At 41.5% G+C, this 21,190-nt stretch overlaps 1 protein-coding gene across 8 annotated transcripts in view; it reads left to right on the top strand.

Moving 5' to 3' along the window:
• Positions 1-21,190, top strand: part of TRAK1 (trafficking kinesin protein 1) — a 90,839-nt gene that overhangs the window by 48,641 nt on the left and 21,008 nt on the right. For all 8 annotated transcript variants that reach the window (XM_056857562.1, XM_056857559.1, XM_056857563.1 and 5 more), the window contains 8 exons: positions 2,284-2,364; positions 5,216-5,328; positions 10,306-10,406; positions 12,523-12,631; positions 14,390-14,468; positions 16,342-16,472; positions 16,644-16,718; positions 20,469-20,606. In XM_056857562.1, coding sequence (XP_056713540.1) covers positions 2,310-2,364; positions 5,216-5,328; positions 10,306-10,406; positions 12,523-12,631; positions 14,390-14,468; positions 16,342-16,472; positions 16,644-16,718; positions 20,469-20,606 — 801 coding nt within the window. In that variant the 5' untranslated portion in view covers positions 2,284-2,309. The remainder of the gene's footprint in view (positions 1-2,283; positions 2,365-5,215; positions 5,329-10,305; positions 10,407-12,522; positions 12,632-14,389; positions 14,469-16,341; positions 16,473-16,643; positions 16,719-20,468; positions 20,607-21,190) is intronic.

Raw genomic sequence — 21,190 nt, 5'->3', positions numbered from 1 at the left:
TCTGTACAAGAGTGGTAAAGATATATACATTTGGCACTCTTCCCTGAGCATTTTGTATTTAATATCTCCTGAAATCTTTACAGCCTTTCATTTTCTGACATAAATGCCATCTGGGACTTACAGTGAACAGAACTGCAGACCTAGGGTTGCCAACCTCCAGGAACTAGCTGGAGATCTCCTGCTGTTACAACTCATCTCCGTCTGATAGAGATCAGTTCACCTGGAGAAAATGCCCACTTTGGCAATTGGACTCTATGGCGTTGAAGTCCCTCCTCAAAACCAGCCCTCCTCATGCTCTGCCCCCAAAACCCTCCCCCCAGTGGTGAAGGGGGACCTGGCAACCCTATGCAGACCCCCACCTGTGACCCACTGTCTGCTATGGAGGCACAGTAACTTTTAAAAATCTTTTTATTAACATTGCAGACTAAATCAATATCCATCAATCCAGGAACAATTGAAAAAAGCATAATAAAAGTCATACATTTTTAAAGGGGAGACATCACAAAGTAGATCCACATAAGTCTTACTTGTCTCCTACTACTGAGCTAGGCATTCACATTACTATAAAATCACAGGAGGACAAAACCTCATCTAATCCAGCACCTTGGCACAAGGCAACATAAGTTGTTCCAAGGACTCAGCCACCACTGCAACAAGTTGTCACCTACATAGACAAAGGGGACAGGAACTCTACACAAAAGTAAAGCCTATGCTTGAGGCATAGTAACTTAAGGCCCAACCATTTCATAGCAGACAGTGTGGAATTCTGCCTTGGCTCAGTGCAGACACAGAGACCACTCACTGGATGTAACCCAGAAACGATAACATTTATTCTATTTTTAGACCTTATTCTGCATTGTGCGCCATAAGTCTCTGCAGTAGGACTTTACATTAGAAAGAGAAAGGCTTCCAGTGAATCAGGGTCTGTTTCAAGTAACAGTAGAATTCCAGATGCAGCTTGGGATGGGTGGGTAGGTGTGAAAAAATGTAGCCCACGTGTGCAGTTGTCACATGTGGTGATATACATGTGGTTTGCATGGTATTTGAACATGGCAGAATTTCAGCCATTTATGTAGCACAATGAATCGCATAAGAAATGGAGGTTTTATAGTTCTCACATAGTTCTTTATTAAAATTGCGAAATGTCTCTTCTCCCCCTGTATAACAGTTCAAAGTCTCCTGGAAAAATCCTCACCATATTAATTAAAAAAAACACTATTGAAAATGCAAAGGCATTTAAATGTTTCCACATTGCTCTGTAGGCTAAAGTGTGTGTGTCGTCCCGCCCCCATCCGTCCCCCCCCCGTCCCCCCCGTTGACCTGCATTTGCAAAAACATACCTGGGCTGCCAACTGCAGGTCTCTTCCTGAACAAGAAACCCAGTCCCACAATGACTTTTCTTTAGACGCAGTAAAACTATCGCTGAGAGCTGCAGCCCAAACAACTAACCTGCACAGTGATACTCCCATGGGCAGAGCAAGGTCACTAGCCTGGGAGAAAATTGATAAGGATTGGTACGTGCTGCTTTGATATTTGCATCACGAGTTCTGAAGAAATGGTGTTTGTATTTTTTTTTCAAGTGTCAATACCCAATTAAGGTCATGCAGCATGCAAGCATCCAGGAAAGGATAATGCTGAGTGGTTGTTTTGCATATTAACGGGCTTCTTCTTAAGGCATTTTTATGGCAGGCTGCTGTACTCTCTACTGTGTTGGTGGAAACAAAAAGACAGACAGGATCATTACTCTGAAAGCATTCCGTTTTGGTTCCCTTTAAAGTGTCATGCCAAGGGCAGGACTTTGCAGTCTTCCCAGGGATTGTTGGCTGGGAGCTTTAACACAGTACAATTGCAGGTCTGGGTATCAAACTACATATCCACGGAGTTCAGAAAACATTTAAAGTCCACAGGGAACTGATTCGCTGGCCAGATGAGAGCAGTCGTGTTGTCTTGGTCTTAATTATACTGTATTTCTTCAAAAACTGGTGATCTCTATGTAGAAGAGAGTTTTTGCTCTTTTTCTAAATTGAATTCCATTGAGCTTGGAAGTATTTTAAAGAGTAAAGTGGTAATCCTATGCATGCTTTCTTGAGAATTGGTCCAATTGAATATGGTGGGGCTTAGTTTTTGGGTAAAGGTGTAGGATTCAGCCTCAGATAATTTTGAGAAATGATACGACTTTGATGAAAAATGAGCATATGCTAAAAATCCATGTCTATATAAAATGTTCTGAATTTGTGCCATTCAGTGGGAAAGAGCATGAATAATTTTCATTTTTCTTTACAGTTTTATGCGCTGAAAGAGTGGGCCAGATGACTAAAACATACAATGACATTGATGCTGTTACACGTCTTCTTGAAGAGGCAAGTATTCCACATTCACACAAGATGCATTTCGTTTTAACACAATAAGATTGTTTTGGAAAACTTTATCAGAAACCATTCTTTTCCATCCTTGGTAAATGTATATGTTCTATATGCACATAAAAAAACCCAGTTGTTAATACAAGGTTTTTGTGTTGTTCATTGTGCTGATAGCGGGTACAATTCAGCAAAACTTAGTTGCATCTAAATCCTGCTGAAAACAACTAAATAGTTTTCTGTCATAGGAAATGAAGTCCTATTTCTCTGCGGCCAAGTTGTGGAAATCGTGCTGCGTTGTGGTGATGTGTGTTCATGGACAACAAAAACACACATCAGTTCCCTAACGTACCTTTACAAGTGTTTACATTTTTAGTGTAGCCACACCAAAGGACCGCACAGAAAATGTTTCTATGGGCGAAAACGCATGGTCGCTTTAGCCTCCTTTATTTCCTGTTTCAGCCAGGATTCAGCCAGGATCGAACGCATGGTCGGTGAAAACGCATGCGTTCGATCCTGGCTGAATCCTGGCTGAAACAAGGAATAAAGGAGGCTAAAGCAACCATGCGTTTTTGCCCTATGTCAGGTTTTATATCAAATTACACAACAACCACTACAGAATGCAATTTAGCTAATGTTAGTTGCAACTAAGCCCCTTTAAAAACAACAGGTCTTAGACTGTCCACAACTGATTTGTTCTATTAACTTCAAAGTGACTTAACCGCAACTAATTGGATTGGGGTTGTTCTTTCCTGAAGCCATCCAGCTTTACGATAGCATGCCATCCAGGAATTAATGAAATCATGGAGATTTAGGAGTAAACAAGTCTAGGACTGAGATTTGGTGGTAATTGAAAAACTGGTTCAGCCGCATCCATCAAATTTCCATCACTAATGGTAATCTCCAACATGTTCATTATTAAGGAATAAAAAACTCAAAACTTTCAGCCCTTACAGAGATCACTCAAATATGTCTGTTTGAAAGCATAGTGCTGAGCGCCTTGCACATTCAAAACAACAAAACAACAACAAAAAGAATCCAGCTTCTTGCTTAGTAAATATATGGCTGAAGCCTGCCCCACGTATACTGAAATCCTTGACATTTGACCATAACCTGCTGCTGATGCATACCTAATTCTCTCCACGGTCAGAGGAGCATGCCAAATATATTAGGTGCTATGGAACACAGGCAGGATGGTGCTGCTGCAGTTGTCTTGTTTGTGGCTTCCCACTGTTTGTGGGCTTCCTGGTTGGCCACTGTGTGAACAGACTGCTGGACGTGATGGGCCTTGGTCTGATCCAGCATGGCTTTTCTTATGTTCTTATGATTCCTCTACTTGATTGTGGAAAGGGGAGGGAGTACACTGGTGTTGCCAACCTCTAGGTACCAGGTGGAGATCTCTTGCTATTACAACTGATCTCCAGCCGATAGAGATCAGTTCACCTGGTAAAGAAGGACCTGGCAACCCTAGGGTACACCATGGTATGTTGGCATTCTCTCCTTCATTGTAACATAGTAATCAAATGAATAAGCTCTGAAAAACCTGGTTCTTATCTCAAATCAATTCATCTAACTGGATGAATTTAAGAATGCCCCTGGCAGTGTAATCCTAAAAAGACACTCTTCTAAGCCTATTGACTTCAATGGATTTAGGTGGGAATAATTCAATTTAGAATTGCGCTGTAGTCTCGGTCCCGCACTTGCTGTGCTGGGGTGATAATACTGTCCTGCTTTTCAAGATGGCTGCAAGAATTACTGAAATAATGAAGATTGTGTGTTTGATCACTTAGGAAGAATGCTGTATAAAACATGAATTTCCTACTCTCACTCTATATGCTTTATAAATACTTGTTAACAATTTTTCAAATAGATTAATACAAGTTCATTAATTGGTTCTTGTAGATTATCCGGGCTGTGTAACCGTGGTCTTGGTATTTTCTTTCCTGACGTTTCGCCAGCAGCTGTGGCAGGCATCTTCAGAGGAGTAACACTGAAGGACAGTGTCTCTCAGTGTCAAGTGTGTAGGAAGAGTAATATATAGTCAGAAAGGAGTTGGGTTTGAGCTGAATCATTGTCCTGCAAAAAGTATCAAAGGTAATGTGCTAATCATTGTCCTGTAAGTATCAAGATAATGTTCTAATGAGGGTGTGGTATGTTAATATGGAACCATTGTATCCTGAAGTGATCTGTTAATGTGTGAAATCCAAAGCTAATCTGCATGGCTATTGTTGACTGTAGTCTTTAGATTAGCTTTGGATTTCACACATTAACAGATCACTTCAGAATACAATGGTTCCACATTAACATACCACACCCTCATTAGCACATTATCTTGATACTTACAGGACAATGATTAGCACATTACCTTTGATACTTTTTGCAGGACAATGATTCAGCTCAAACCCAACCCCTTTCTGACTATATATTACTCATCCTACACACTTGACACTGAGAGACACTGTCCTTCAGTGTTACTCCTCTGAAGATGCCTGCCACAGCTGCTGGCGAAAGGTCAGGAAAGAAAATACCAAGACCACGGTTACACAGCCCGGATAACCTACAAGAACCAATGAACTCTGACCGTGAAAGCCTTCGACAAAAGTTCATTAACTTTCGTACACCTGTGTGATGACTGTGGGTTTTAAAAAAATATCTGTAGTCAATTTATTATATATATCTGCTAGCCTGAATCATGGATATCTCCTGCACAACAAGAAGGAAAGAGAATAAGCACAAATTATTAGTTCTTTGTTTCCCTAAAACATAGATTGAACCTTCTTGTGCTTTCAAACGGTAGTTATTTTTTAAACAAGCAAATAATTGAGACCAGTTTTTTTCCCGCTTTCCTTTACAGAAAGAGCGCGATTTAGAATTAGCAGCTAGAATCGGCCAGTCATTACTGAAGAAGAATAAAACTCTAACTGAGAGAAATGAACTCCTTGAAGAACAAGTAGAACATATCCGGGAAGAGGTAAAGGCAATCACATATGCTGAATGTTTCCAGCCAAGTAAACCTCCTTCCCCTTCCGCCCAGCCCCAAGCCGAGTCTGTTTGGTTCTGTTTGCCCTCATGTCTTGCCCTTTTGTCTGTATCTGTTTCATAGTACTGTGTAGGGATGAAACTCAGAGTAAAATGGATCTTCAAGATGCTTGGCCTTCCACAGCTACTTCGCCAAGTAGCTAACCCAATGGCTTGTGAAACCGCACCCAACAGAACAGTCCCTCCCTGTGCTAAATTATTCCATATCCCCATATCTGTTCCAGTTTGCCCGACATCTTCTCTTCCCTAGTGTGTCTCATTAAGTACTGGCAATTTATAGATGGCAGTTACTGCTTACTCATCAATCAATCAAGTTTTATTTTGATACAATATCAGCTCTGAATAAAAATGCTTACTCATCTAATTGTACTTCATCCTCATCTCCTGGGCTCTTTGGACTCCTTCTGTGTGCTGTTACTGCCACCACAATCCCCATCTTGCTTCCTTGTGGTGTGAAGCTTTTTGTCCTTCATTATCCTCACATTCTTCTGAATAGCAGAAATAAGTGTATGTACCAAGGCATCACCAGGGAGTTCTCTCAGTCTGCAGTTGGTGCTGCTCTAGGTTGAGAGTCACTGTGGTAATTCCAACTGTGGCCCATTTTACTCATCCTTCTCATCCTAGCCTGTGGTTTCATCGTGATTAATGTATCACAGTAGGTCAGTGTTGGCTGTGCATTTTGTTGTTCCCTTCTCTTTAAAGTCACTTGTTCCCTTCTCTTTAAAGCATTCTTCAAACTGTTTGAACTTTTAATTGATGTTTGCTCTTTTGTTACAGCTAATCATTGGCATATTTCAAAAAGAACTCTGGACAATTAGCATGGTGGTTTTTTGTGTGAATCAGCTATTTTACCGTACAATGGCATTTATGATCTGTGAAATCCATTGTTCTCACCTTCTACACCACAGTATTGTCTTGTATCCCTTGCGTTAAAAGCCAGATTTTGTATTAATAGGTGTGGTAATATCTTAGAATGAAGCATTGTTTGTGTGCTTTTGCCCTCTTTAAAGGATATTGTCCAATGACCTATGAAAGATATATGAACAATATCCAAAAGTACCAAAGAAACCTTTTGCTTTAAGGAAATTTATGTTAGAGAATGAATTACCTGGAATTACTAGCATTTATTTAGGAATATTATGAATCTACTGTTTGCTATTTTTATATGCATTTGTACCAGAATCTCTAAGGCTCCCTCCCATCCTGTGTTCCAATTGTGTGTGTGTGTGTGAGAGAGAGAACATGTAGGAACAATTCTTGACATATGACTCCACAGCAGGGACAGCGAATTCCAATGATCATGCCCACCTCTTATAATTTATTCACCAGTTTACCAGTATTTATTCACCAGTATTTTGCTTCTTCAGATCAATATTGTCCATAATGCTCTGTCATCATATGAACATTTCATTAAGCATGAGGCAAATGATTGCACATTGCCAGAACTGCAAATAACCAGGAATATAATATCAAGAAACATGCATACTTTCAGAATTGTCTGCCCCATGCTTTCCTAATTAAATGTCCAAAGGATGGTACAGACTTATGCATAGTATAAATAGCTAATTTAGCTAACGTTTGCGGTTGCAAGCACACTTGACTAGGTTCTGACATGTTATTAAATGTGATCCAGGCATAGTTATCTGGCCTTTGCATCTATTTCTCTCAACTCAGTCTTTGAAATCTGCCCTTCCTACTCCCTTGCCACCGTGCTTTTGTGTACTACCTTCAAACCCACTGAAATTTCATGTTTTCCCTTCTGTCTCAAGGACAGAGCCTTTTCCCTTTCTCAGCTTCAAATAAGGGCTACTAACTTCTATCCTGTACAGCTCTTTCCAGTAGTAGTAAATAATGAAAACTGAGACTCAGACGCCTTGTAAGGCACTAAAGAAAATGAGGTGAGTGTATTGGAGTAAACGCCATTCTTTATATCCATAACCAGTCTAGTCTCTGGTTTGTGGATTGTAAAATGATTATTTTGACTGTAAATTGCCTGTGAGAGCAGAAAATGGCCACTTTGTATTATGATGGCACAAGGGAAATGTCGACTTAGCAAAAACTACTGGTATTATCAGTACTTTGCTCTCCCTTGTTTAGGGTTACTATACTTAATTGGTTTTTCTAGCAGTCCTTCTGTAAATGTCTTTGAGGCGTTCTGTATCATTTCTTCCGTGTTGACATTTCTAGTGCCAGGGATTTTTTGCCCAATCCAGTTGGGCGCCTTTTGTATCACACAACCAAATATAAATACTAAATAAAATCATCTCTCAGTATTTGGACATGATGGCTTTGGGGCTATCGCCTTCCCTATGTTTCACTTTGACTATTAAGATCATTAGAAGCATCTTATGTGTGCCACATTTTCAAAAGGCGAGGATTTGTAAAAAAAACCAGAAACATTTTGGTAGTTATACCATGTCTACCAAAGTATTTTGCCTCAGATTTGCCTACACACATTTTTCTGAAATTGGGGTGAAAGTGTTCATCCATTGGAAGATGTACTTTAAGTGATTCGTTTTGGTTTAAAAATATTTTGAAAATCTGTTTTGAAACATGGTCACTTTGAGCTATTGGGTTAGCACAGGATCGTTTACATAAAGCACAAGATTTGGTTTTAGCCAAATGTTGCGTTGCAGTTGGAGCAGCATAAGGGCCACCTAGAAAGAAGCTGAAGTGTAGTGCTGTTTCTCTGAAATAGGGAACGCTAAGGCAACTGCTAGAGTGAGAATAATTGGTTTCTTTTTCAAATCTTCCTTTGTTCACTGTCAGCCCAGCATAACATCTTACTGTAGCACAGCCTGCATAGCCAAAAAAACATGGTGTATTGATGCTTTCTTAAGCTTTTTTAAAAAAAATTGCGGTCAAGTCACAGCTAACTAATGGTGACCCCCTAGGGTTTTCAAGGCAAGAGGCATTCAGAGGTGGTTTGCCATTGCCTGCCTCCATGCCATGCCCCTGGTATTCCTTGGAGGTCTCCTATCCAAATACTTGCCAGAGTCGAAGCTGAGAGTGTGTGACTGGCCCCAAGGCCACCCAGCAAGTTTCCATATCAGAGTGGGGATTTGAACCTGGGTTTCCCAGGTCCTAATCCATCATTTTAACCACTACACCATGCTGGCTCCCTTGTTAAGCCTAGTTGAGTTGAAATTCTTCGACATGTAGAACTTTTTAAAATTCTTAAATCAAAGTCCTTCATTAAAATAATTAATTGAGCTGCTCGTCTCAATTTAAATAAAAATGATTTTTTTGGACATGAACTTCAATAGTTTGGAAGAATAACTAAGGGCAAGACATTATTGAGCTCAATTCTCCTTTCTGAGTTCTTACATATATGCCTTTATAAAATGACAAAAAGATAAAGTTGTGAGTGGCATAGGTATTTCTAGATTTTAATTTGGATATTTTTCAACACTATGCAGAAAAAGCTTGTGGAATCTTTCAGTGGGAGGGAAGGGGGTATGGTATAGCCCAGTCTTGTCAGATCCTGGAAACTAAGCTGAGTTGGTACTTGGATGGGAGATTACCAAGGAAGACTCTGCAGGGGAAGTCAATGGCAGACCACCTCTGCTTCTTACTTGCCTTCAAAGGCCATTGCTGGGTTGCCCTATGTCAATTGCAACTTGGCAGCACTTACGTAGGTTTTCAGTACTAGTATTTAATATACTGTGTTCTGTTCTGTTTTGGTTTGGTTTTCTGCTTCTGGTAAGACGAACACATCTAGTAAAGCAGTCATTGAGGCAATACTTTCAGGGACCTGTCATTTCTTCATAAAAGTGTCTCTAAGTATACTAAATGTGTTGGACTACAGCCAGAAGCATTGGCAGTACTGATGTAAGGTGCCCACTGGGGTAAGCGCACATAAGTGCTAGTAATGTTCTGTTACACCTGAAAGGTAAACGTAGCTTGAGATAATAGTTTTATCTCATGGTTCTTTGTTGACATTCAGAATGCCACCTAGATATGGAGAGCCATATTGTATAACCTAGCCTGAAGTGGTTGCGATTCTTATGTGTGATTCACCACCAAGTTGTGATTGTTTTCAATCAGTATAGAACCATTTGATTTACAACAGAACCATTTGATTTACAACAGGGAGATCAACACCGTGGTGATCTGTCAACCTGGAATGAAAAGAAGTAACCTCCCTTTTATGATCATGGAATTTTTATATGTTTCCACCCTAAACCCAGAACAGTTTCCTTTCTCTTCGCAAGTAACCCCATGGACTGAACCACATACTCTAAGCCAGTGTTTCCTAGCCTGTGGGTCAGGACCCAAAAGTGGGTTGCAAAGCCTTCGAAAGTGGGTCACAGGCCACCCCTCCCCAATGGCCATCTCTGCCCATTCCATTGTTCTCTTTTGCATTTTGGAAACCAAGATCTGACCCTGGAAACACTGCCTTCCATGCCATACATTAGTTGGTATTATTTCTTTACTGCATATGCATATTGATCAAGTAAAATGTGTCCTCAGTCAGTTTCTTAGAATTTTAGAGGGGATTAGAGAGAGTAATGGAGAAGGAGAGGGTGGTCAAAGGCTGGGATGTAACCTCTATATGCAACAGCTGTGTATGTTGGAATGCCACTTCCTTGAAGTTTATAGTGGGGGCAGCTGAGCTCTTTGTGCAGTGTTTGTTGGTTTCACGAAAACATCTGGTAAGCCACTATAGAAAGTGGAATGGTAAACCTGATTGGATGCCAAGGCATTTGCTTACCTAGGGCACAAAAAAACCTTGGGCCAGCCTTGGATGGGTCACCATACCAAGTAAATTTAGACTTGTGGGTCACCATACCGAAAAGATTGGTGAACGCTGCTGTAAACCATATTGAGATTGACAGTAAAAAAAAATTTTGCTTTCAGAGATGGATTTGGAAGATGATTGATAGCCTTTCTCCCTTCATTTGTTCAGGTTTCTCAACTGCGTCATGAGCTTTCCATGAAAGATGAGCTGCTTCAGTTTTATACCAGCGCTGCTGAAGAGAGTGAACCAGAGTCCATCTGTTCAACTCCGTATGTATGGGATGAGAAAAATAGGTTATACTACTCTGTTGGACTTCTGTTTGCACCCGTCCACTACATCTGACGTCACTGTGTGGTGCTTGCAGCCAGCACCGTCTGCAAAAGCATGAGAGTGGAGATGAACTTTGTACCGTAGATGAAAAGACCAGTTATAAAAATTCTCCCTTGTGTAATACAGTACCTTATCTTTCTTAGCCTTTGCCATAACCATAGATGAGCTCTACAGTATTAAGGTCAATTTCCCCACTCCTTATTTATACATATATATGAGGCATTTTGTAGCATCTTGCAGTTTACCATGCAGTCCTTTGTTTAATACAAGAGTGAGCTACAGTCAGCTGTATTAATGCAGTTACTCCAAGAATGGCCCTAAATGCAGTGCTGTATGCTTATAGGTCAGCACCCCGTTGGATGTTCCTGGCTTCCACTGGTGAATGGAAGCTCTGGGATACCTAAAAGATCCATAAAAATCTAAAGTGGTACCTCTGTATAAGGACAGAGTTTAAGACTTATGGCAGGCTTATCCCGCTGGCTTACACCACTTAGGACAATGAGTCAGCATATGTGCAAGATGGTCAAGAGAGGAGTAGAGGCCCAGGTTGCTGCGTTCCATCTATGCAGAATACAGCTGTACATTGGCCTGGAAACTTCTTTTTGCCACTCCATTGTATCTGTGCAGAGGCAGGCTACAGCTACTTAGTAAGGAACAATTAGAGGCACTTGCCTTTACGCCTGTGGACCCTGTGGAAGTTTGGGGAGGCCAAGAGACTCTTGTGCAGCTGAGGCCCAGTGGTTGTTTGGTCTCACCACCAAGTTGCCCCTTTATTATTCCTCAGGGGGAAAGTAGCAGCATACCTACCATATTTCCATGAATAGAAGATTATTATTTTAACATTTCAGTGGTTTTTTTTAAGGGGGGGCGTAATCTTAAATTCAGATACAAATTTTTACAAATACTCGTGAGCTTGCAGAGAGAGGCAAGAGAAGCTTAGTCACACCGTTTGGAAATGCTGCTGGTGCGCTCTTTTTCTTAACACTTTCTGGCTCAGCCAGAATGCACAGAGGGAGAGAAAGGCCAGCCTCTCTATGAACTGGGGAAGGGGCTGGAAGCAGCCTGTGTGGTTGAGTTGTGGAGGGCGCACTCTCTTCCTTCACACTTTCTGTCTCTGGATCAACTGGACCGGTAGAGAGGGGCAGAGGTGATTCCAGAGGCCATGGTTGCTATGACAACTAAGCCCTCGCAGTTTGAAATTTGGGGTGGGAGATTGGAAAGATGGAAGTTGATTGGCGACAAGACACTTCTGGCTGGCTGGCTCACTCCTTTGGGGGGATAGGTTGTCTTAAATTCAAGGTCATCTGTTTTCAGTCTAGCCTTGTCTTGTTTTAGGGGAGCTGTCTTATATTCAGGGTTGTCTTCCTTTTGAATAAATACGGTATTCTAATCAAGGATCTTGTATGTGAGGGGCCCCCAAATGTGGTATGAGAGGCGGGAGGAGCAGATGGAACCACTGGTTGGAGGGCTGTGGTCCCCTTCAGTGGTCCTTCACGTGTAACAGACAAGTTATCCTTTCATTCTGCAAGATGAGAGGCTGCCTCGCTTGTGTCAAGCAGCAGTTCGCCTTTGAGGCCACGTACATATGGAGCAACAACCCAACAGTATTAACTAGACTCTTGCTAACCTGGTTGATCAGTGGTCCAATGAGTTCTCAAACAACAGCAGCAAGAAAGCAAGCATGGCGTCTTGTTATGGGGGTGTTCGGGCAACTCTGTATTGCTAGTGTTGCGATTCCCGTGCGCCTGCTATTTTGCTGTTATACATTCTCTCATAGGCTGCATCTGTCATGAAACTATAAGACTGCTTTTCCGTAAGCTATCTTCCATAGACAGCAGAGACCAATTTTCTTTTATATTTTGTTGCTTGCTTAGCATTAGGAGTGGGTGGGATGAAGAAAATTGCAACGTTGGTTTTCTTTTAACTTGCGGTTTTGAAACCTGTGGGGAAACACTGACTTTTTGTACCACTCCGGTTGTTAGAAAGCTGCTGTGCACTCTTTGTGTTCACGAAAATGTATGAAAAAAATAAACCAATTTATGTACCTGTTACTAGGTTGAAGAGAAACGAATCGTCTTCATCCGTCCAGAACTATTTTCATTTGGATTCTCTTCAGAAGAAACTAAAGGACCTTGAAGAAGAGAATGTGGTGCTTAGATCAGAGGTAAAACACTTCCCTAGTAATGGCAGCACAATAAAGTCCTCTTTTAAATGTGTAATTTAGTGTATGGTACTGATGAGATTGCCCTGACCTGGATGGCCCAGGCTAGCCTGATCTCGCTAGATCTCAGAAGCTAAGCAGGGTCAGCCCTGGTTAGTATTTGGATGGGCGACCACCAAGGAATACCAGGGTTGCTGTGCAGAGGAAGGCACTGGCAAACCACCTCTGTTAGTCTCTTCCCATGAAAACCCAAAAAAAGGGGTCGCCATAAGTCGGCTGCAACTTGACGACACTTTACACACACACACACTGATGAGATTAGCAGACCAAACTTCAGAAATCTGTACATGGCACCAGAAGTTCAGCGTACAACTATATCTGATCATCCAGGCATATGACAATCTTGTATTCCAATTTACACCCAGTGTTTTTAATATTGTCAGCATTTAGAAGTCATTGTCTTAGCGTGTTTGTATTCTCCTATGACTGGCTGTTGTTTTGTTTATATGTTTTGGTTTTTAAAATCTGGCTAGTATGAGGAATAACTTTCCCCATTTTGTTCTGCATTTCATTCATGGAACTTGGGGCTGGGATTCCTTGGTGTCCCATGTTAGCAGATACCAAGGAATCTTAGTAAACACTTGGGTGCACTTTTCCACAGGTTCCTGAGTCACAGGACCTTGAAAGTAGGTACCTGTGAAACTTCAACTCGCCACCTCCTATGTCTGTGGCCAATGGGGTGAGGGATTACAGACTTGATTAGACTACTCAACAGAAGTCCCATAAGTCTGGTTTCAATCTAGCGAGCAGTCCTGGCATGACAATTAGCTGGAGGCTCTTGCAAAATCTGATCCAATATTCCATTTTCCTTGGCCTATATTAGGGGTGTGCATAACAAATTTTTTGTATTTAATTTCTGATCCAGATTTGGGGACAGCACACTTTTCAGTATCCCAGATTTTTGGGACTCTCCTTACCGTTTCATTATTTGTATGTCCCCTGAAAACTCAGAACCATTTTAGCCATTTCCCCCACGTTCCCCTACTCCTCAGAGGCAGCGGGAGTAGGGAGGGAAGGATAAAGAGAGAGGAAGCTGATCTCACCAGACAACTGTTTGGCAGCATCTCCAGTCGCTTTAAATGTTAAAGGGAGGCTAGGTCTACCTCCATAGAAAATAATGGGTCTTTGAAATGTAAAGCAACTGGAGACGCCAACTAACAGCTGATCAAGTAGACCTGGCTTCCAAGGCTAGGTCTGGGGCCCATGGGAGCTATTATTCCCTAAAATAAGGGAGCCATTATTTCGTACTGGGAGTAGAGAGGGGCAGATCTCTACTACTATCACTTTAGTATGACCAGCATCTCTCTCCCTCCCTTTTGGCCCCTGGTGCACCAAACTCAAAACACTGCTGAAATTTGGGAGATAAATTTTCATTTCTCCCAGAATTTGGGAGTATTTTGCACCATTTCAGATATCCCCCAGCTCAACCCAAAACAGCTAATTTCCTGCCCCTGACGTATATATGTTGGAATTTTTTTTCTAGTTTCAGTGATGACACCTAGTGGTGGTAACTTGTACTTGTTCCTTATATCCGTGGAAGAGAAAATCAATTCTTTTTCCGCATCCCCCACCTCTTGAGAACTATGGCTCAAGCTGTAGAAAGATTTTCCCCTTTAAACCAAACGGCAGTGCTAGAAACACAAGAGCTTAATGCGGTGTCAGTTCTGGACTTTTTTTTTTTTTTTTTGCTGTTTTGAACAGGCCTGCCAGCTGAAGACCGAAACCATTACTTATGAAGAGAAAGAACAGCAGCTTGTGAACGACTGTGTGAAAGAGCTCAGTATGTTTCTCTGATTCCTTTGTTACATTGTCGGGCCATTTGGGTGCAAGGCTGTTTGTGTTGGGTTTCTTGACATTTTGTCATGTGTCCAAGTGACCGGACCAGGCTGGAGTATAACTTATTTCAGGTTATCAGTCCCAGCCCTTGCAGAACTTCTCAGCCTAGAGCTCACTGGACCTCAATTTGCAATCATTATTTCTCTAGTTTTTCTGAGCTGAAATTAATCTTGTAACCTGAATCCTTTTTAAAAAAAACATTTGGTATGTATGTGGAATACAAAAAAAAGGGTGGGGGGGGGGAGAAAGACCCAGCCTAATAACAAAAGTGGTGTACCCAAAGGTTAGGTGGAGAAAGACTAAATAATATATAGAAATGTGTTAATCGTAATAATAATATATAACAACAACCTTTATTGCTCATTGACAAGGTCTTAAGCATTTACATTGTATAAAGAATAATATATAGAAATAACCTTAATAATATATAGAAATGTGTTGATCTTGTAACCTGAATCCTTTAAAAAAAAAGCTTTTGGTGTGTATGTGGAATACGTCATGAATGTTTTCTTGCATCTGTGAGAGAGATAAGAAGTTGGAGCCCCCGTTATTGCTCTCTAAAGTATGCTGTTTTATTTCAGAGTAGCTTTGTTTCACAGGCCTGGCCTAATAACATTCTTGTGGCGTGTATTACAGGTTGAGTATCCCTTATCTGGACTGGTTGGGGCCAGAAGTGGTCCGTTTTTTGGATCTCTCTGGGTTTTGTTTTGTTTTGTTTTTTTGAATATTTGCATATACCTAATGAGATATCTTGGGGATGGGACCCAAGTCTAAACACGAAGTTCATTTATGTTTTATATGCACTTCATGCACGTAGCCTGAATGTAATTTTAAACAATATTTTCAATAATTTTGTGTACACTGAACCATCAGAAAGCAAACTGGTGTGCTGCTGAGGGCCTGTGAGTTATGTCTGCATGCCGGGTCAAAAAGTCTGGTTTTCGGGTCAATCCAGATATCAGATGTCCGAATAAGAGATACACAACCTGTAGAAGCAATTTTAGGTTTTTTTTCCATTTATTGAATTTGATGGCATTTGTGTGTTTCAGATTATTATTACAAAATTACAAAAGCTGTTTTGATCCACCTCACTGTAGTCTTACCTAGGACTGGATCTTATGCCTTGTTCCTTTTGCACAAGTGACATTTAGTCTTGCTTATCTTTGCTAACTGTTCCAAAGTAACAGTATTTAAAGAATGATACCCTGCTTAAACTGAGATTCACAAATGTTTATCTCCACCCAGAGGAGCAGCTTCACCATATGAGATGTATGTTGAAATATCTGCAATTGATTTTTAAAAAGTCCTCATATGAAGTACTGACAACCTGATTTGATCCTATTTTTATATATCTATATTATATGTAGCCAGCACTAGCCATACTAGAGTCAAAGGTCAGCTTTTGGAGATGAAGCTGTATCAGTGTGTCCTTTCTCATCACACACTTTGTGTTTAGATTTTAAATTGTTTCATCGAGATAACAATCAAGGACCAAAAATCCCTCCTGTGACAGAAGAGATTCCACTTACTGTTACAGGGATGGTATATATTTTGCTTGTATTCAGTGGGGTTGGCTAATTCATTGTAGCTTCACAACAGTTGGAAAGCCTCTTTGATGACAGGTTACAAAGTTGGATCTCTTTTTTCTATTTATTAAACCGCCTTTTGTGGATCAATTTAACAAGTTATTAGCGTGCCAAATGGTGCTCTGCACAAGTTCACTCTTTTCTATTGTTGGCTTGGATCCAGTAAGTTAAATGAATCACGGGACTCAACCCATTCGTATTAACTATTCTTTTGTGTCTTAATTGTTTAAGGAGATGCCAACATCCAGATTGCCAGCATCTCTGAAGAGTTAGCCAAGAAAACCGAAGATGCTGCTCGACAACAGGAAGAAATCACCCATCTTCTCTCTCAGATAGTGGATTTGCAGAAAAAGGCCAAAGCTGTAAGATTCAAGTAGTAGCTGGGAAGTAGTAGCTATAATGCAATGTATATGACAATGTTTCTGCTTTGATTGATAAACCCTTTTAATTCCAAAATGCTAAAAGTTTACAAATGGGAAAAATGCGGAATTATGCATGTATTTTAGCATTGTTGCTGTTCTGGCTTTTCTCAGTGTACGGTGGAAAATGAAGAACTTGTCCAACATTTGGGAGCAGCTAAAGATGCACAAAGGCAGCTTACAGCTGAAGTGAGTATAGAAATGTAACAGTGATATGCATATGGAGCCAGGCAATTGCTTTTAGCCCAGGTAAACATTAACAGTTAAAAGACTTGCATTGTGTATTTTTGTCTAGTCTTATTCCAGATCATGGTCATATTTCACATGTTTATTGATTAAAATAATTAGTACATAAAATGTATGCCAAAAAAACCCCTTTGTCTGGTGCATCAAGAAGGTACTGGGAAATATTAATAGCTTCTTGGGTAAGAATATTTATTGAGCATATGAAATACAGATAGAAAAAGGGAGGAAAATGGGCAGATCAGAAAGCAATGAAATGTAGTTGATCGGGGGAATAGACTGTACTAGAAATAACTTGATAAATGCAAAATCACAAAACATTTGGGAATAAGCAATCAATTGGTAAATTCCTAGTAGCAGTGATTCCCTTTACAGCGGAATGTGTCCTCCCACGGCCCGTCCAGGAGTTGGAACCTTCCCACATGTTATGAGCGTATGATGTTCTCAGAGAGAAGGGCGGAAGGAAGCGGAGGTTAGGAGGAGAATCAGGGTAAAGGGCTTGGGTTCTGTCTGACAGAACTCAGGAAGGGAATGGGAGCAGAGGACAGGGACGTTGGAGAGAAGAGGGAGTGGATTAAAGAAGTAAGGAAGAAAGTTCCAAGCATGGCTTGTTACTGCAGTGGGAGCCTCGTTTGGGAGGTCCAAAGGGGCCAGGGAAGGGTAGAGAAGTCCTGTCCTGAAGTGGTGGAGGAGTGATCCTTATGGTGGGACTGAATCTAATTTTCCTGGCTCATTTGCACCTTTTTTACCAGAGGTTTGCTACTGGGGCCAAATGTCACTGTCTGCTGTTTGGATCCTTTTCACTATTGGTTCAAGTTGTTTGGACTTTTCTTGCCATTGGCGAATTTTGGATCCATTTTGCCATTCAAATCCATCTTTTAATTGGATGAATTATTAGGGTTGTTGTTGCTGTTGAGAGATTAGCATTTTTCTTTGTGGGAAAGATTCTTGAGTGGTTTATAAGGTTTGATTATCGTCCTGTGAACTGTGGTCATTAATCAAGGCTGGAGCATTGATGAGTCACAGAAAGGAGTCCTGATTAAGAACATAAGAAAGGCCCTGCTGGATCAGACCAAGGCCCATCAAGTCCAGCAGTCTGTTCACACAGTGGCCAACCAGGTGCCTCTAGGAAGCCTCTAACAAGACGAGTGCAGCAGCACCATCCTGCCTGTGTTCCACCGCACCCAAAATAATAGGCATGCTCCTCTGATACTAGAGATAATAGGTATGCAGCATGACTAGTATCCATTCTAACTAACAGCCATGAATACCCCTCTCCTCCATGAATATGTCCACTCCCGTCTTAAAGCCCTCCAAGCTGGCAGCCATCACCACTTCCTGGGGCAGGGAGTTCCACAATTTAACTATGTGTTGTGTGAAAAAATACTTCCTTTTATCTGTTTTGAATCTCTCACCCTCCAGCTTTAGCAGATGACCCCGTGTTCTAGTATTATGGGAGAGGGAGAAAAACTTCTCCCTGTCCACTCTCTCCAAACCGTGCATAATTTTATAGACGTCTATCATGTCTCCCCTCAGCCGCCTTCTTTCCAAGCTAAACAGCCCTAAGCATCTTAACCGCTCCCCATAGGACAGTTGCTCTAGTCCCCTAATCCTTTTGGTTGCTCTTTTCTGCACCTTCTCAAGCTCTGTAATATCCTTTTTTAGGTGTGGTGACCAGAACTGTACACAGTATTCCAAGTGTGGTCTCACCATAGATTTGTACAAGGGCAGTATGATATCAGCAGTTTTATTCTCTATTCCTCGTCTAATTATGGCCAGCATGGAATTTGCCTTTTTTACAGCAGCCGCACACTGGGTTGACATCTTCATTGAGCTATCCACTACCACCCCAAGATCCCTTTCTTGGTCTGTTGCTGCCAGCACAGATCCCATCAGTGTATATGTGAAGTTGGGATTTTTTGCCCCAATATGCATCACTTTACACTTACTCACATTGAATCTCATTTGCCATGTTAATGCCCATTCTTCCAGTATGCAGAGATCCTTCTGGGGCTCTTCACAGTCCGACTTTGTTTTAACCACCTTAAATAATTTGGTGTCATCTGCAAACTTGGCTACTACACTGTTTAACCCCAACTCCAGGTCACTGATGAACAGGTTGAAAAGCACCGGTCCCAACACAGATCCCTGAGGCACCCCACTGCTCACATCCCGCCATTGTGAGAACTGACCATTGATTCCTACTCTCTGCTTCCTATTTTTCAGCCAGCTCTCAATCCATAAGAGGACTTGTCCTCTTATCTTGTGACTATGAAGTTTGCTTAGCAGTCTTTGGTGGGGGACTTTGTCAAAAGCTTTTTGGAAATCCAAATACACAATATCTACAGGCTCATTCCTGTCCACATGCTTATTGACGCTTTCAAAAAACTCTAATAGGTTAGTGAGACAGGACCTACCCTTACAGAAGCCATGTTGGGTTTTGCCCAGCAGACCTTGCCCTTCTATATGCTTGACAATTCTGTCTTTAATAATGCTTTCCACTAATTTACCTGAAACAGACTTTAAGCTAACTGGCCTGTAATTTCCTGGGTCCCCCCTGGAACCTTTTTTATAAATGGGTGTTACATTGGCCATTCTCCAATCCTCTGGTACAGAGGCTGATCGAAGGGACATATTACATATCTTTGTTTGATTAGGGTAGGTCTCCTGGGATCCAGGTTACTTATATGAATATATGAAGCTGCCTTCTATTGAATCAGACCCTTGGTCCATCACAGTCAGTATTGTCTACTCAGACTGGCAGTGGGTCTCCAGGGTCTCAGGCAGGGGTCTTTCACATCACCTCCTTGCCTGGTCCCTTTAACCGGAGATTGAACCTGGGACCTTCGGCATTCCAAGCAGATGCTCTACCACTGAGCCACGGCCCCCCACTCAGACCAGCAGCGGCTCTCCAGGGTCCTCATGCCTTATCCTCTTACTCATACTTAGCCTGATCCATAACATTCTGGTGTAATATTTAACATAGATCTTGTCCTGCGACTCAGATCTTGTGAGGCTTGAAAAATCAGGGCAAGGCTGGGGCATCTCAAAAGCAGGCTTCCTAACAAGGGAATCCTGGGGGAATATCATCTATGCTTAGGCAAACCTTTTAACTGTTCTGTTTGTGAAGAAAAGAAGTGGAGTTCCCAAGATAAACTTGCCATCACCCCCCAAAAAACACCAGTTATAAGTAAAAAAATAAGGTAACGTACGGTTCAGTCCTGTGGAGAATTCTCTCATTTTCGGTTTAAAAAAAAAAATGAATTCTAATTCTTATTGCTATCTAGACAGTTTAATATGTATGGGCAAAAGCTCTTGAAACCTCAGAAGTAAATGCAAGTCTCAGGGGACTCTCAGGGATGAAGAGCTAACCCTTCCTGTGTGCCCTGCATCACGTTTTATCATTCTCCCCAGTTAGGAGTAGAATGATTTGTGTATGATATGGCAGATATGTGCCGTTTGTGTATCTTTATGCAGCTCACTGAACCCCATGGGAACCTCGGCCTCATTTTTCATCATCCGTTACAACCATCTAGAAAGTAGATTCAGGCTGAACTTAATTGTACATGTGGGTTGTAGTATTCATAAATGCACAGCCTTCATTCAAGCTGGAGAAGTGTTTTTCCTCCCATTAACGTTTTTGACTCATAGATAGCCCTTGGGACACAGGAATCATTTCTGTTCTCTACCTTACAGTTACGAGAGCTGGAAGACAAGTATGCCGAGTGCATGGAAATGCTTCATGAGGCGCAGGAAGAGCTGAAGAACCTTCGGAACAAGACTATGCCAAATGCCATCTCACGCCGTTACCACTCATTAGGCCTTTTCCCCATGGTGAGAAACATTCCAAGAAGCCCTTTCTAGAAAACTGATCCTTTGCTAAATCCAGTGCAGCTTCAGTTAGCTTAAGGAAATACATTATTTCTGTAAACATCGACAGAAGATTCTAGATCACCCATTTGAATCTGTTAAATAGAGGGGAAGCCCAAGTTCCTGCGTGCTAATAAACCCACTTTAAGTCTCACTGAGATTGTGCTACCTTTTGTACAATATTACTTTTAGAGGGAATTTTTTCCAAGCTCTCTAAAAGATAGCAATGATTTGACATAAGAACATAAATAAAAGCCATGCTGGATCAGACCGAGGCCCATCAAATCCAGCAGTCTGTTCACACAGTGGACAACCAGGTGCCAAACAAGACGAATGCAGCATTATCCTGCCTGTGTTCCAAAGCACCTACTATAATAGGCATGCTCCTCTGATCCTGGAGAGAATAGGTATGCGTCATGACTAGTATTCATTTTGACTAGTAGCCATGGTTAGCCCTCTCCTCCATGAACATGTCCATTCCCCTCTTAAAGCCTTCCAAATTGGCAGCCATCACCACATCCTGGGGCAGGGAGTTCCAAAATTTGTAA

Source organism: Euleptes europaea, chromosome 11, assembly GCF_029931775.1.
Source record: "Euleptes europaea isolate rEulEur1 chromosome 11, rEulEur1.hap1, whole genome shotgun sequence".
NCBI lineage: Eukaryota > Metazoa > Chordata > Lepidosauria > Squamata > Sphaerodactylidae > Euleptes > Euleptes europaea.
This window is presented reverse-complemented; position numbering and strand designations above follow the sequence as displayed.